This window comes from Bombus terrestris, chromosome 16 (assembly GCF_910591885.1).
Source record: "Bombus terrestris chromosome 16, iyBomTerr1.2, whole genome shotgun sequence".
Taxonomy (NCBI): Eukaryota; Metazoa; Arthropoda; class Insecta; order Hymenoptera; family Apidae; genus Bombus; species Bombus terrestris.
The window spans coordinates 3,284,594-3,300,581 of record NC_063284.1 but is presented as its reverse complement, the minus strand read 5'-3'; the positions used below and the strand labels follow the sequence as shown (position 1 = coordinate 3,300,581).

Genomic DNA, 15,988 nt, shown 5'->3' with positions numbered 1-15,988 from the left:
AACTTTCTTTTGTCCATTACTATATCTATTAGGTATCTAATCATTGTTCTTTCCATTCTAATGTTTTTTAATTGTAGCATAATTGAACTTCAAAGTAAAGAAGAAAAGTAGGAGCAACGTGGTAATGAAAAAAAAAAAGGAAAACCAGGAAATTTGAAACTAGTGATCCATTATGCAGCAAAGATATGTATGTAATTTGAAGTAAAGTAAATAATAATAGAGAGGAGGGCAATGTTTTTTTAAACTGCAGCAGAGCTAAGCTGAAAAAAGAAGAAAAGTAGAAGTAACACGGCAGCGAAGTAAAAAAAGAAGAAAGTTGAGAAAAAAATGTTGAAAGTTGAAACTAATGGCGGAGTCGAGGCTACTAATTGCCATGGAAATTTCGCAGCGTCTGGTGAATTCGTTCAGGAGGTCCCGTGGCACAGTCGAGGTCGGGAGTTGAATCTAAATGATCCTGGTTCTCGGAAGGAGAGGACCATCAGGACACGCGACACTTCCCAAGTCGAAGGAAGCGTGCCCTTTCTTATTTTTTCCTCCTCTTTGGAACCCTGTGGTTGCTACGGGCCCCTGGAATCATCCTGGTGAAAGATTCATCGTTGCTGTTTCAGCAGACTCTATATATGTTACCAACTAATGCAATTTGTAGATCTTTGATAAAAAAAAGGAGAAAACCAGTCTCCAGGGATGAATTTTACAATAGAAATGACATAAGAAACAAAATCAATAACATAAGCAAATTATCAAGTCAGCTACTGATAATATCAATGTATATAGTTTTTAAAAATATTACATAAAACATAAAAAAATGTGGATAATCTTAATAAATATTAAACATTATTAAATGTTAAATATTAAATGAAATATCGGTGTCAATAATATTGAGATATATTAATAACAATAATTATATTTTTAGTTTGATTTATAAGAAGATAAAAAGAAGATATATGTATTGTGTGTGGAGAAAACCACTGACGCCATTTTCTTTGGGATCCCCTTTATTTTGTCCGGACCAATTGTAGACGAGTCTCACCTGTACATTACCTCTCACCTGTGCTTTAGTCTCCTATTGGAGGATTGAAGGCAGGTAACAGGCAAGTGTCCCTACCAAGCTGTAATGGAGCTACTGGTACAAAATGAATCCTCTTTAGGAAGAGGAAACTATTCTGTTTTATTTTCAAACGTAAATTATCAATTTTTACTAATTTATGTAATGTTTCATTAAATATTTAATTATATTATTTATTTTCTCATTTTTCTAGCACATAAAATTTCTTGAATTAAAAGAAGCATGGATTTATCAAGATTGATGTAAGCTAGTGGTTTTTCCGTATTGGAAACTGGATATATATGTATAGGACATTTGTGACCAGGTGTGACAGACGTTTGCACTTGCATTCGTGACGGTGTACACGCCATGGACACGGCCGGCTGCTAGGTTTCGTCGAAACAGCTGGTGTCTGATGTTGTCCCTACCCGATGTCAGACTTGGAGCTATTAAAATTCAGCGAAATCCATCGCACCAACTCAGAACTAGCCGTAGCTCTTACTACATACTATTTAATATTACAGTAAGCACCTTTACTTCAATTTTCTCTTCACATACTTCTTTTTTCCAAAGAAAATTGCTTTTTCCCTCTGATTTTCTTAGCTTTATAGGTTTTCACGCTGTTGTTCCTCCAATTTTAACTTCTTTTTTTAGCAGAACTCTATGAAACTAAATTTCTTCTTTTATTTTATTTCTTTAAGCTCTTAATCAACTTGTACTTCATGCATTTTTTCTCTAAAACAGTTGCTTTTTTTTTCTACAGTTTTGAGCTTCCTCTCTCTTAATAACTCTTACATTTCTTTGTATATCTTCTTCTTTTTTTAATATACTAAAAAGCATAGAAATCTAATGTGAATCTCTTCCTTTCCCAGGTTCTCTTCCATTTTCTATTTTCTAACCTCAAACGGTCGGTGCGTCGAGCTCGTTCACTTTCGATAGGACTCGTCGTATTCGATTGCAGCCACGCTAAACGCACCGTGCTACGAATGTGTAACGAGAGACGACCGACCCTCTTTCTTTCTTTTTTCCCCATGAAGTCAGTTCGGGTCGCTGCTTTGAAATTGGCACGCGGGATGATTTTAGCTATTCGAAGTCTGGCGGAAAGGAAGGAGAACGAGTCGCGTTCGACCCGCTGGCGCCAACACGACAAAAACTTTTCATAATCGGCCGTGTCTCCCCTCGTTCTTTCGTTTCTGACTCCATCACATCGGCCTAGAAATCTAGGAATCCCCGCCTTTCTCTAATCCTTCTTCAGCTTGTTTTAATATCTGAATAATAGTAGTGAATAATCGCCAGAAATATTTTAACTTCACCTCTTGATAAATTTTGTTCTAGTACCTTGCAGAGTGGTAGATGTAAATTTACTAAATACTAAGGAAGAATATTAATTACAACTCTATAATGTATTAGTATGACATTTTTTAATATCAAGCACTGAGGTTCAGATATTACTAAAAGTTCTTCACTGTTGTCGTTCAGATAAAAAAAAGATACAAAATTTAGTATTTAATATGTTTTATCTAGTGTTAATTTATTAGTTTTAAAGTTTATTATTGTATCTATTTTTAATATATAATATCTAGTATCTTTAATATTTCAGTGAGAACAATGAAGATTTTTAACCTCAATTTTTAATTAACTTCTTTCTTCTACTTTAATTATCTCCTTTAGTGTGTGACTTATCTTGTGTTTTATCTTATGTCTTATCTGTATATCTTCTTTTTCTAACTTTAGTCTTTTCTTTTTATGTAGATATTTTATGGTGGATGAAAGGGAAGAAACATTACTAAAATTTCTTCAATGAATGTTCCAAGAAGGCTCTACTTCTTTGTCACAGTCTGATGAGGACTTTCAGGAACCTGATCCAGTAGGAATTTTGCCTGAATGAATAACTCTCAACCATTCACTTAATCATACACGAACTTTCTCTTTACACTTTACAAAAAATTACATATACTCTTTTCTCTCTTTTATTTTATTTTTTAATGGTTTTATATCTTCATACACTTGCTTATTACCGTAGCAATGTAATGTAATTCTGTCATGAATATTAATTGCAGCATAATTAAGGTAATTATTCTTAGCAAATTTGTAATTGAAAAATGGTAATTGATCTACACTCTACTTGTTACATATGTAGAATATTAACATTGACCAATATATGGGGACTCCCATAATAGATTAAAGGGAAAAAATGAATTCCACCAAAGGAGCCGCCTTCAGCAATGGAAAAAAGGAAGAACAGGGATTTTAAAAGCGTTGCATAAAAAAGGGTCTCCCTTGGTCAAAGTACTATGTGCCACCCTGTGCAAGTAAAAGGGGTTGGTCCTCTAGAATAATCTAGAATATGGCCCCTTTTTATTTGGACACCGAAAATGGTCGCTGCGATGAGCTTTCTCGAGGTATAAATCAACAGTCTAGGAAAAACACACGGCGAGAGTCGTTCAACGCTGATATATGAACACGTGATTCATTAACAGCCACTGATGAAGTATGTGTTAATGAAGAGAATCCTCTTCTTCGTTCTCGTTCTATCCCCCAATTTTAAACCGTGTTTTCCCTATGAAATCACGTGGTTCAAACGTTATTTTCGAAGGAGAAATGGACGTAGAGTGATTTTAGGTTAATCCTCTTAATGTGAACCATCATGTTGTTTTTCTTTAAAACTTGTACCATGCTGAAATTATTCTTCAATTTACTCTTTTTAGACAATCTATAGTTATGCTTAATTGCATTATGTTCATTTATTCTTTGCTTATATTTTCTTTATGAGTATAATAATACTATGGTGAAATTACATTACATGTAGGAGAAATAGTGACTAGGAAATAATGAGTATTAATGAAACTAAGTAATTAACTTGGTTGTGGTTCAATAACATTATAACAAATTTTCACTACCTTGTTACAACAGTAATTAAATATAAGAAGATACAAAATTATAGATATGAAGATATAAAATTAAGTATGTAATTTCCAAATTACATTGTAATAATAAATATTAACGTATAAATTTCAAACAATTTGTTCCCGATAAAATTTTAATTTTAATAAAATATTTCTTTTTATTTTTAGGTTGATCATAGTAATGCGATTGGACACCAATGAGATTCGATCAACGAAGCTAATCCAGCCTTCGCGATTGGATAGTGATGTGACGGTAGAGGGTTGTTCTTCTCTCCATTTCTCTCCCTTTCTTTTCTTGAAACCGACGACACGCAGTCGCGGAGGGGCGGCGCCTTCGAATGGCAGCACCCAAAGCGCTGACGCCTTCGGTTTCACAGCGTGCTTCCGGTAAGGGTGGCCCATAGAATTCCTTGGGGTGTCTAACGCCCCCGCAACACCAATCGTAAATTATTCAGGTTTTCAAGTCCCTCTCTCGACTCGTCCTAATTTATCTTTTTCGAACCCGTGACGACCTCGCCTTGATTTTAATTAAAGCCCACGCCGAAGAAATTCGTTATATGAATGAATTTTTACTTTTGGTCGAGGCTAACTGATTTTTAGGTATTTTTGTATGAGAAATGATATAGTGAATATTTTCTAATGTTTATAAAAAGAAATATAGCTTTCTTCTCTGTTTAGAGTCTTGATCCTCTTTTATCAATGTGACAACTTCGGCTGGATTTTAATTAAAATCCGCGCTAAAGAAATTCATTGGATGAATTTTTAGTTTTAGATAAAGTTAAAGAAGAAGTTTACAACAAAGTCCTTTATCAACCCCAATTTAGTCTCTTCTTTGCTACTTTATTTCTTCCTGTCCTTTATCAACCCCAATTTAGTCTCTTCTTTGCTACATTATTTCTTCTTGATGATTAATGATGAATAATTAAAAGATTTTTTTATTTAACAGAAATCTTCTACCAAAATTCTTCATCGGTGTCGCATCTTTTCCTTTCTCTTTTTCTCTATTTTTCCTACCAATAAACTATCCAATAACGATTTTCTTTCCTTCATCGCCAAATATCGACTGAAATATTTCTTCTTTTCCAGGCTTCAACTAGAGCAACAATCTCGACTATCAGAAATCTTTCGACCGTTCTGAAATAAACCAGGAGAGCACGTCGGGGCTTCCCATTCGCCTTCGAAAATGTGTTTACACGGCACTATACACTTCACCGGAATAATTCTCGATGTCTTTTTGCTCCGTACGAAAACGAACGAGTTTTCCTTGGCGCCTGTATTGTGAGGTCCGCGATTTCGCGGTATCGCCTGAGTAAATTCCATCCATCGGCGGGGGTGGCGGCTGTTACAATTTACTGTTTCCACGTTCCGATCTATTTTAATTATTGCTGGCGAGCTTAGTCGCGAAAAATTCCATAAATCTTCGTCTCCTGCGGTAATTAGCGGGAATACTTTCGACCAGCGGGCATAAATCCCGCAATTCCTTCCAGGAACCTCGGAACATTGACGACACGAGGTGCAACACAGATCCAGTGTCTCTCAAGTAACCGAATTTTTCAAATTGAAGTGACTGAAAGTTCATTTCTGAATGTTTTACGCGATAATTGTTGAAGAAGAAAGAGGAAGGTAACTGGAATTAAGAAATTACCGCAATTTTAATGGTTGATTATCAATTGTTTATTGATTATTTATTGTAGGAAAATTATAGAGTGGCTGAAAAATGGTCAGAAATTGATTTAAAATCTTGTTCGAATTTTTTAAATAATAATTGAAGAAGAAAGGAGAAGAGAATGGGAATTGGCAATCAGTATCGGTTATTTATCATAATGCAAACTTAATATAATATTAATTTAATATAATATAAAATAAATAATATAATTAATATATAATTATATATATAATATAATATAATATAATATAAAATTCTATCTTAAAATCTTTTGTTAAAGATTCTTTAGGAAAGACTGGCTTAGACGTTTCTGGTTCTTATGAACTTTTAGAAAATTAATTACTGGGCAAAGCCAATTTGAGGTGCTGTGTCACGGCGTGATCGTTTGAAAAATGGAGGGACGTCGCGTAAATCGGTATTATAGAGGCTTGAACGGCTGTAACTGTTCTTAATTCGCGGGGACGTTTATTTGCTGCACCCCGAGGCAATATAATTCGACGCGTTTCCGCTATTTTTATCGTTTCGTGATTCATTTTCCCTACTATTAAAAAGAATTATTGCCTTCGAGACTCAGAACGTGTTACTGCACCGACACTTTCCTGTCTTTTTATAATCTCTTCATTCCTAACCTCCAAGTAATTCGTTTTACACTTATTTAAACTACCATAGATTAATCATATCTTCTTTTATTTCCAGAAAGACGCGTACTTATAATTTCTTCAATATCATTCTTGAATTAATACTCATTCAAACATGCCTGCATCTTCATACAGAGAAGTATAAATTAGTTTTTAATTCATACATCTTGTATTCAGGAGCAAATTTTATTTAAGAACATTTCAGGATGAAAAATATTGGAAGAAATTGTTTTCGAATGGTAAAAATACCTTTTATTGTCGAAAGAGTGGAAACTGCGCTGAAGATAATAATCGCTTTCCGTTCGCCGTAAATCTCTCCTTATGAACGGTGGCGATAGGGCTTGCCTGCACGAAAATAGAGTTTTTTCCTGGCCCTCGTAAAATATTTATATGCGCAAATAGTGGAGAGCCGGGTTGAAAATAGGGCTGAACGAAAAGAAGACATAGATAAGAGACCCGTGGAATTTATTCTCCTTCTTCTGTGTTGTTTTTCACCCCGGAAATATCTCTTTGGTCGGCACATGAAATTTTCCTTGCGAAAAACCTCAAACCAATTTTTACTTTGATCTCCTACGACTTTTCATCTGACACTTATCGTTTCAGTCTCTTTATCTTTAAATAGGGTAAAAATACTGTTACATCGAAGAAGGAACAGTTCCCTCATTTACAGAAGAAATCATTTAAAATTAACATTTCTTCTTTTACATTAAGCTACATTCATGAATTTTAAATTAAGAAAAAATATGTGAAATGTCTTGTAGTAAAAAAAAAAGTGGAATTTTTTAGTTGTCTTCTCTATTGGACGAAGCTCTAAAATCCTTTCCTGTGCAGATGTTGACGACAAAGTATCTAGGGAATCGAAGAGGTGACAAAATCGGTCCTTCGGTTTTAATAGAGAAATGGACCCATTACGCTATCGCTTGAAAAAACCGTTATTCATGTTGGACAGCTGTTTCCTTGGTTAAAAAAAGGTTGCTGCCGCTTTTCGAAAGAAACGAGTGTGAAGTGATCATCCAAAATGGGCAATGAAGTTTTTTAAATTTTCTTTTTTTTTAAGAAAATTGAAAAGAAGGACCTAACAATCATTATTTTACTGAAAATCGTATAATTCTATCTAAATTATGTTTTTTAAGAGTATCTTAAAAAATTTATTTCTGAGGTGAAGTTCCCTTTTTATTAATATTGAAAGTGGATTTCGATCATGCAATGGAAGTAGTCGGTCAGATCTTTGTTAGAAAATCGTTCCGACTTTCCAGTCCCGCCTCCCAAACAGGAAATTAGTTGCCGACAGGCGGTTCGAATTATACATTTCTCGGTAAAGACCTCCTTTTTCTATCTTCTGCCTCGATTTTGCTTCATCGGCCACATCAAAGCAAAAGCATATCCATTTCCTTCTTTTTAAATTCATTTTTCATCAATTTATCCCAAAATTTTTTATAAACATTTATGTCACATTAAAACTAATGTATGTGTTATTAAAATAAAGTTTAGGTTATAAATTGTAACATAGTTTTAATACGGTATCTAACTGCAGATGTCGTGATAAAGATTCCATTGGTTTCTATTTTACTTACCTAACCTCCAGTGAGCTTCTTTTTATGCAAGCTTACTGTGTGAGAGGAGAGAAGTTGTCGACGTGTTCCCTCGACAGCTGCCACCACTATAAGATCCGGTTCACACGAGTCTCCTCACTTGTCTCCCCTTGATCTTCTTTTTACACTTTTATAAGAGCTTTCTGAAAACTGTGCATGGCACTATCACCAAATTTCTTCTTCTTCATTCACTTTTCTTTATTGCATTATACCGTAATTGATCTTAGTTAATTGATTATTCGTTGATAATTTCATCATTTTATTGGCAATAGCTGGTAATAGTGTTACGAGATAGATGATGAAATAACCTTTCATTTACAGAACTGAAAGAGCCACCTCATGCGCGAACTTTTTGCCAGAGAAGCACTTATCAAGGACGTTCAATTTGCAATACACTTGTATGGTGACAGTGTTGGTGTAAGTCGGTAAACAGGAAAACACTGTGCGCATTCATTCCTCTCTACTGACCCACATTCGCAGAAGTCGCTATCTTTTCTTCTGCTTCTCTTCTCTACCCTCGAACAATCAGCTATAAGTCAAGCCAGCCACGGCTCGTTCATCTGTCGTTTCTCCTTGCTCAGGATCGTACGAATAACTTTTTTCACCTTGTATTTATCTTTATTCGAAGGAAAAAGTGGTACCATATTGATAATTCATTTCTCCAGTCGCTGTTTTATCGACTGATTATTTTCAGGTAAGAAAGCTGTTTTAGTTTCGTAACGTCATCTAAATATCTAATTAAGTAAGAATAAATAACTGGATAAAATATTAAATATAAGATTTAAGACATTAAAACTATTTTTAGAGAATATGGTTAACTTTATTTTTTTATTAAAATTATTAAAAAAGCAAAGTGATTATATTTGATTCGGAGCAATTGTTGTCCATCCAATAACAAGTAGATAGGATATTAAATAAAAGATTTAAGTTCCTAGAATTATTTAAAAAAATATATATAATTGAATTTGTTAGATATACTTATTAGAAAATTTAAAGGAAGAGGAATGATTAGATTTAGAAAAAAGTAATTCTGATGTTTTTGCAGCATCTTAACTAGAATTTTTTTTTTAGAGATCCTTATAAGTGGCGACGCGACGCAACGTCACTGGATCATTCGTCTGCACGTCAACTTTCTTCCGTTTCACTTTTGTCGACGTCCAGTCACTATTTTCGATTAATTTACTAATTCGAATCGGAACTAGCGGGATCCCCGACGACGTTCGATTCAAAGAAATACATTTGTACGGATGTTAGGAAACATCAAAGCACGTCACATTGTCGGACGTCTCTCTGAATGTGTTTCTTCTTTTACACTTGAGGAAAGTAAAGTGAAACCAACGTAAAGTGAAACCTTTCAGTAGAGAAGTAACTATAATAAGAAAAGTGAAAAGAATTAGAAATTGAGAAAGAGTTACCAGAAATATATTTTCTAACCTCTCCGATTTTGATATTGCAGAATTTATATCATAATTTAATATTTCAGAATTTTAATATGCCTATTTTAATGTTGCATGAAGAAGATATTTGATAAAGTTGTAACAAGGTTGGTCACTGAATGTAAGAAGTAAAATCAAGAGGAAAAAAAAGGAAGCAGTAGTCGGGTCGAGTAAGTACATTTATGGGTCGTATCTTGGTAGATAGTATTCATTAGGGACACCGAATACGCGTCAGCGGACAGGATAAAAAAAAATGGAAAAAATGATTCGATCTACACTCGTGGGAAGTCTGTGATCTTCCTAAAGGCGACTATAAATCAATGCAGTATTTAAGATTGGCCTAATGCAGATCTTTTAATATCAAAATGAAATATCGAATCACATTTTGCTTTCTTTATCTTATATTATCTATTAATGGAAATTATTTTATTATTTTATCTATTAATGGAAATGGAAGGAAAATACTAATTATAGAATTAAAATTAAAGGAAGTTGTAACGATAACACGCAACATTTTTACAGTAATAATCGTTTATCTTAAAAAAATAATTAAATATTTATAAAAAATATATTCTACAAGCTTCTATAAAAGAAATAATTTATTAAAAAATAAAAAATTTTATGAACTCTATACAACTCAAAAAAAAGAAAAAAAAAATAGAATTTTGATGTCAAAAGAATTTTTCATATTCTTTCGTATTTTAAGGTACGTAGTCAAATTGTCGGAGAATGTAACGCGACAGTCGTATATCATCATTTTCTCTGACAGATTTCAGAGACCGTCATTTCATTGTTTTTTCCCCTTTTCTGCTGAAAGATGATCGATTTGTGATGGTCAGGTCGAAAGAAAACGTGGAAAAGGTCAGAACGTCGCAAAGATCATATATGGAGCTCAGGTCAATGTCGAGACGATCACCACCTTACACGCATAACGAACAGAGGTTCATGAACTCGCAGAATGCCTGCACGACAAAGAAACAAAATGGTCCTCTTCAAATGTGCCTCATTTTTATTTCCACAATATTTCTTCCTCACTTCAAATATATTTTTTTCATCTTCCTCTTCATCTGTTTTAATCTTAAAATTGCAATTTTTCAGTTTAATAATTTTAGAAATTTTAAAGATTCTTAGAAGAAACTTTTAAGTTTTAATTTTCGTCTTTAAAGATAAATTTTTCTTTAAAAATTAAAGGTTTAAGTAAAATCAAAGTAGAGGAGGAGGACAATTCAACAACAGTGATAGTTAGAGATGTATGTGTCTTTCCAAAATGTAAATACTTTGTCTACCCTGTCTGTGGGTTCCTGATATGCTTCCTCTGTATTGTTTGGATCAGCCTCGTGTTCCCTTATCCTATGCATGCTTCTTGTATTGTAAAATGGTATTTCAATTCTTCATATATACTCTTTATACATATGCTTGCAAGTAATAATAATAAAAATTTGTTTATATTAATATTTCAGTAAAATTTACTCTTTTTATGAAGTTTTCTTTATTTTAATACTTTCTACTAATATACAATTGTCAATAACATCCAGAAAAAGGAATTAATATATCATTCATGTATCACCAACATCCTCTCCTTTATATACTTCATTTTTGTAAGAAAACGTGTTGCTGCATCAAATGAAGCAGCATAAATGTTTTGTCTATAACCCAAAAAGCTTGGGAAAAATTGTTTTATGATAACGTCTACTCTGCAAGTAATCTTGTGCATAAAGCAACTGAATATTAGCCAGCAATGGTAAGGCTCGTATATTTTTCTTTGGCTGGACGACACCGCTTGAAAAATATACGAGCCGCACTTTTCAAGCCCATGAGAACGTCGCGCGTGTTATTTCGGTGCTCCCCTTTGAACTTCCACGCTGCCAAAAGACGATAAAAATTTTCACGAATAAAACAGTCAATTTCGGATTAAATATACCTTACCTAGTTCCGTGGATAATCGTGGAAAATTCTGTCATTATTTTCTAGCGACTTTTCTTATCGGCCTTATATCGAAAAACATATTTTGAAATAATTTATTTCTTTTTTTATTATAGGAAATTTGGTGATCCATGCAAGTATGTTATGCAGAAATTTAGGAGTCAGATACTTAATTGGTCGTCCTGCGTGAATTGTGGCCCACGTGGTGGTAGATGTCTATATACAGTAAAAAATAATTTTTATTTAAATATTAATAATTTTTTATTTCAAAATATATAATGTCTAACTTTGGTTTTGTAGCTCAAGGAACCAAAACCAAGTGAGAGTAACATAATTAAAGCTATTCATCTTGCTCCAAATTTGAAGATTACGGAAACCATCAAAATTGATTTTGATGAAATTAACAAAACTTGCGTAGCAACGGTATATTTAATTTTTTAACTCATGAATTATAATTTTTTAAATTATTTCTTTTTATTATTGAAGGGAGAATCCGTGTCAAATGAATGGTTCAGGATTTTCGATTATGGCACAAATTACTGCAATTTGCATAATTTAGTAACCGAGATTGGTTTTGATAAAAGTTCGAAGTTTTTGGAATTGACAACCAATGCAGTTTGCACGCAATACAATATGGCAGTTTGTGACTGAAAAATATTGCTTTCTTTGCTATTTATGAAATATTTTCATTTAATTAGTATACATACGTACATTTGTTGATATTTTTAAATAAAACTGCAAATAGATTCTTACTGTTTTATTAATGTTGATTTTACAATAAAAGAGTTTATAAAAATAAATTACAATTATATTTAATACAAAATACATGCTTCTTATAAACAACTATAATATAAAGTGTATAGCATCCTATTATGTACAATTTTGTTTTCTTTATAAACTACAATATTTGTCATGTTGAGAATGTAGAAGACAATGCTTCAAAGGCACTATTATATCGATGTTAAAATTACGGACATTTATGAAGTTCAAGAAATTGTCTAACTGATAAAATAATTTTATATCTAATTATTTAATTTAATTGATTAACAGTAATACAAACGGTTCAATTCTCGATAGAAGTAATTCTAATTAACTTAATGTAACAAATTAACCTAACATTATGTTAAAAAATTTATCAGTCATCCATTGAGTGTCAAAAGGAATGTTTGCTGCAATAAGGACCACCTATTGCATATGACCGACACCTTCTGCCGCTTAGCGTTATGCCATTACATATCACTTTCGATGATGTTGAAGAAATACTAAAACCAAAAAGAATCATTTCATTGACGAAATTTGTTAGTATTTTTTAGTATTTTTGTTAGTATTTTTGAATCTCAGATACCTTCTGGAGGGTGATTGTTGACGAGAATAAGAAGACCTGCTGGCAGAATTTTCAATTCTGTTTAACCTTCGTCTTAGATCATTGGCATCGAGTAGAAGATCAGGGTTATCGATACTTCCGTTGCTTTCATTCGTTAAATTTGAATGTTCAAAGTATGTATTATCTTCGGACATACTTGGATGCTCTTGCTCGTAATTATAAACAAGATCTTCGCGATTTCTCCTGGAGGAAGTATACGAACAGGTTAATTCCTCGCGTGGTATTAATCTTTGCTTACTCCACGAAGTTATTGCTTGTATCAGTGAACTAAACTTTTCTGAAAATTGCAATTAATTATTTTAATAAAGAAAATATGATATATATCACTTTTGAACTTACGGATAGATCGGTTTATTTGGTAACGGACAAAACTATAAATTTTCCGTGTACTCCTCTTCAAATTTGTGTAGAAAGATATTGAAAGGTGACGTGATAGAGTAATGTAAGAAGAAGAAACATATTCTGCGGTACTATTTACATGACTATTTCTGTTGATGGTTTGAATCGGATCTGACCGGGTTTCTCTTCTTCTTGCACCAAATAAACGTTGAATTCCAACCATTAGGAAATGCACTAAGAAATAAAAATATTAAAATAAAATGTATATTGACTCTATAAATATTTTTCTTGTATAATACATACTCATTGTGATTAAAAATATTAATACACTCATTGATACAAAGTCCAAACAAGCATCCATGCCATGCTTCAAGAAAGATACTAAGTTTAATGGTACAAGTCCCAGAATAGTGATTCTAGTTAGCAGTGGTGCATGAAGGAATGCAGCAATTATCATGGCAAATAATAAATAAATAATGTGCAAGCTTATACGATATATTCGATGCATTTGTTCTCCTGAAAAGTTAGAAAATTTAATTATCTATCTTAATGAGGTTTCCTTTTTTTATACTACAATATTCATTGTTTCCAAAATTATAATTACCAGTATCACCAATGTAATTGGTCAACCAATTAAGCTTCTCATCTATCTCTGTATGCATAGTATTTGTTATATTCCAAATATATTGAATAGTGTCATTAATTTGACCTAATTTTTGTAAAGTTTGTTCATATTGAACAAGCGCTGCTTCATGTTGTGCGAAAATTCGATCTGTACTAGATTCTATTTTATCCCAGATCAATTGTGCTTGTAATTGAATGTTTAATAAATCCTCTAGTATTTCTTTATGGTTTTCGCTACGTTCGATAGCTTGTTGCTCCAAATTTTTATTTGCCTCTTCTATAAAAGATTGAATTAATTGAATGTTATCAATCACAAATATTTTAGATTTTGATTCATTTAAATAATTACCTAATTTCTTTCTGATATCGTCTGCCATTGCCGCAAGTTGTGCGTGTCCAGATCGAATCAAAGCTTTTTCGTTGTTTAATTCTCTTAAATTTGTTGTCACGAGATTATGAGCTGATGCTTGTGCATCTTTTAAACGCTTTTGCTGTTCTAATAACGCTTTATTACCGTCTGACAAAGACGATAGAGCTTCTACAGTCTGTTCTTCTAGACGATCTTGACCTTCCTAAAAAAATATTCAATGATAAAATAATGTTAACGTTCAGAGCTCATGCACTATTTTATACACTCACTTTTAATGAACTCAGTGTCTTAATTTGTGTGTGCGCAGTTTGCATTAATTTGTTCACAGTCAATTCTGTAAGAGCACGAAATTGAGTACTGCGAGCTGCATAACAAACTGCTCTGGCTCTGTTACTCATTAAATGATATGCATTCCACATATCTGCATCCATATCTGTGGTACATTGTTTTAGCGACTGCAAAAAGTACAATTGTATTCACTTTATAAATTTTGAACAAAAAGATTTCCATAGTATTACGTATTTTTTTAATTTCACTATATACAAATAACAGAAACACTAAATTTTTAGTACTGTTACATAAAGTTCAACTGATTAGTTTCATGTACAAACAGGGACTGTACTTTATATTATGAAGCTTGAAACTAGGGAGACCTTAGTGGTGGTCTGTGTATTTTGTAAGTGGGGGAAATGCAAGTCTGAACATGCTTCATACCACCCTTCCACATGTAATTTCACAGATAGTGGTGTATATTTAGGTATTTTGTATACTTGAATTCAGTCCCCTTCAATCCATGATATCATTAACAAAATAAAGTTTATAGAAGTTATATACTTGGAATTAAAAGTGGAAAACAGTTGAAGCTTTGGAAATTTCCAATTTTTACATTGCTATAAAAAATAAAGAATTTATTGTAAAAAGATAATGAAATTTTACCATTTCCTCAGTACATGGAAATATTTTTCTGCCCTCCACTGCAGACTGACAATTCAAAAGATTAACACTCAATTTGGCAAGTTGTTCCTCACTCAACCCAGAGCAAGAGGTTTTAATCTTCATAATAACTTTGTGTTGGCAAGTTTCTAAAGGTGATGACACTTGAATTTCTGTAAACTTTGCAGCTTCTTGAAGAAACTTCTCATCTTCTGTCATAGATTCATAAGGAATAGAAATCAATGGAACACCATCTGCTACCAAGACAGTAGTATCATCTGTATCCTTTCCCCAAATCCACTTAAATACCGAAGCATAATCACCTTCACAAGTTATTGACATAAGTAACAAGACCAATAAACGTATATACACCATCCTGCTTTGTTTTTCTGAAAAGATGACAAAAAAATTCAACAATTGATATTATTTATGGAATATTGAATGACTTTTAAATGACTATCAGAATTAAATTATCTAAAATAAAAGTTGAGAAAAATTAACTTCTAAATGATATTGAGCAAATAATCAGAATACAGAATTAAAAATCAATTTTAGACTTACGACGTTAAAAATACTCAGTTTCTTTCGTAATGTTATATCACTTTCACCGATGTAAAATATATTTGTAAAATATTATGCTATAAAATATTAAAATATTATTGTTAAGAAAAGCGAGTGCTTCATTCATTCCACCGGAAATTTATAGTAGTAGTGAGTGACAAACGAAAATAGCTGCTTTACAGGTGAGATTCTATATCGTGCGTTTATTTATTCTCGTTATGCTTGGACTTTGCAACGGTTATAGCGCTGCAGTTCAGTGGCGGAGAAATTAGAAAGTGAAATCAAACTTTCTTACATAATATTTGGCAATATCTATTTAATTTCCAGTTAACCTCGTTCTAATATAAATAATCATAAAAAATTATTACAATATATGATATAAATACCATACATATCGAATTTCAATATTAATTGTGAATCATATTAACTAAATATGAATTCGGGAGATTTGAATTTTTTCCAAGATACGATTTAAACCAACCAATCAGAAGCGCACTTTTATTCATATTACCTGCGCAGTTCTTTGAGTGAACCAATCAGAGCACTTCCCGGCTAACGAATCGCTTGCGCA

At 32.6% G+C, this 15,988-nt stretch overlaps 2 protein-coding genes and 1 long non-coding RNA gene across 15 annotated transcripts; 2 read left to right on the top strand and 1 right to left on the bottom strand.

The window, feature by feature from the left end:
* Nucleotides 1-30: 30 nt before the first annotated feature.
* LOC105666947 lies at nt 31-7,629 on the top strand. 5 transcript variants are annotated; one of them, XR_007226685.1, is made up of 8 exons: nt 31-187; nt 251-766; nt 914-1,180; nt 1,260-1,568; nt 2,798-2,912; nt 4,120-4,338; nt 5,038-5,574; nt 5,646-7,629. It is a non-coding gene; the product is annotated as an uncharacterized LOC105666947 (long non-coding RNA). The 5 variants fall into 5 exon arrangements; XR_007226686.1 differs by having other exon boundaries at nt 31-766; nt 1,260-1,308; nt 1,371-1,568; XR_007226683.1 differs by having other exon boundaries at nt 31-766; nt 5,646-6,394; nt 6,461-7,629.
* Nucleotides 7,630-7,906: 277 nt separating this feature from the next.
* On the top strand, nt 7,907-11,952 carry LOC100652101. 8 transcript variants are annotated; one of them, XR_007226672.1, is made up of 5 exons: nt 7,907-8,060; nt 8,169-8,541; nt 8,919-9,453; nt 11,323-11,414; nt 11,507-11,835. XR_007226672.1 is itself a non-coding variant. In XM_003403061.4 (5 exons), exons 1-5 carry the CDS (start codon nt 10,115-10,117, stop codon nt 11,855-11,857), a joined length of 738 nt encoding a protein of 245 aa, XP_003403109.2. In that variant the 5' UTR covers nt 9,460-10,114; the 3' UTR covers nt 11,858-11,952. The 8 variants fall into 8 exon arrangements, 1 of the variants encoding a protein (XP_003403109.2); XR_007226674.1 differs by lacking the exon at nt 7,907-8,060 and having other exon boundaries at nt 8,176-8,541; nt 8,919-9,212; nt 9,331-9,453; XR_007226673.1 differs by lacking the exon at nt 7,907-8,060 and having other exon boundaries at nt 8,179-8,432; nt 8,513-8,541.
* Nucleotides 11,949-15,662, bottom strand: LOC100651979 (protein brambleberry). Of its 2 annotated transcripts, XM_003403060.4 has the most exons (9): nt 15,418-15,659; nt 14,860-15,245; nt 14,193-14,378; nt 13,903-14,125; nt 13,534-13,830; nt 13,233-13,445; nt 12,930-13,163; nt 12,552-12,867; nt 11,949-12,468 (listed from the first exon to the last, which is right to left on the bottom strand). In XM_003403060.4, exons 2-9 carry the CDS (start codon nt 15,229-15,231, stop codon nt 12,360-12,362), a joined length of 1,950 nt encoding a protein of 649 aa, XP_003403108.2. In that variant the 5' UTR covers nt 15,232-15,245; nt 15,418-15,659; the 3' UTR covers nt 11,949-12,359. The 2 variants fall into 2 exon arrangements, with proteins under 2 accessions (XP_003403108.2, XP_048268983.1); XM_048413026.1 differs by lacking the exon at nt 11,949-12,468 and having other exon boundaries at nt 12,552-12,773; nt 15,418-15,662.
* Nucleotides 15,663-15,988: the final 326 nt, after the last annotated feature.

Bases quoted from the DNA above. Each gene is read 5' to 3' on its own strand.
- LOC100651979 (XM_003403060.4), bottom strand. From the start codon at position 15,231: ATGGTGTATATACGTTTATTGGTCTTGTTACTTATGTCAATAACTTGT. The intron at 13,831-13,902 runs GTAATTATTTAA...AATCTTTTATAG, and splicing joins CGATATCAGAAAGAAATTAG to AAGAGGCAAATAAAAATTTG. The intron at 12,469-12,551 runs GTATCTGAGATT...TTTTGGTTTTAG, and splicing joins CAACAATCACCCTCCAGAAG to TATTTCTTCAACATCATCGA.
- LOC100652101 (XM_003403061.4), top strand. From the start codon at position 10,115: ATGGTCAGGTCGAAAGAAAACGTGGAAAAGGTCAGAACGTCGCAAAGA. The intron at 10,662-11,322 runs GTATTTCAATTC...TTTTTATTATAG, and splicing joins GCTTCTTGTATTGTAAAATG to GAAATTTGGTGATCCATGCA. The intron at 11,432-11,506 runs GTAAAAAATAAT...TTGGTTTTGTAG, and splicing joins GTGGTAGATGTCTATATACA to CTCAAGGAACCAAAACCAAG.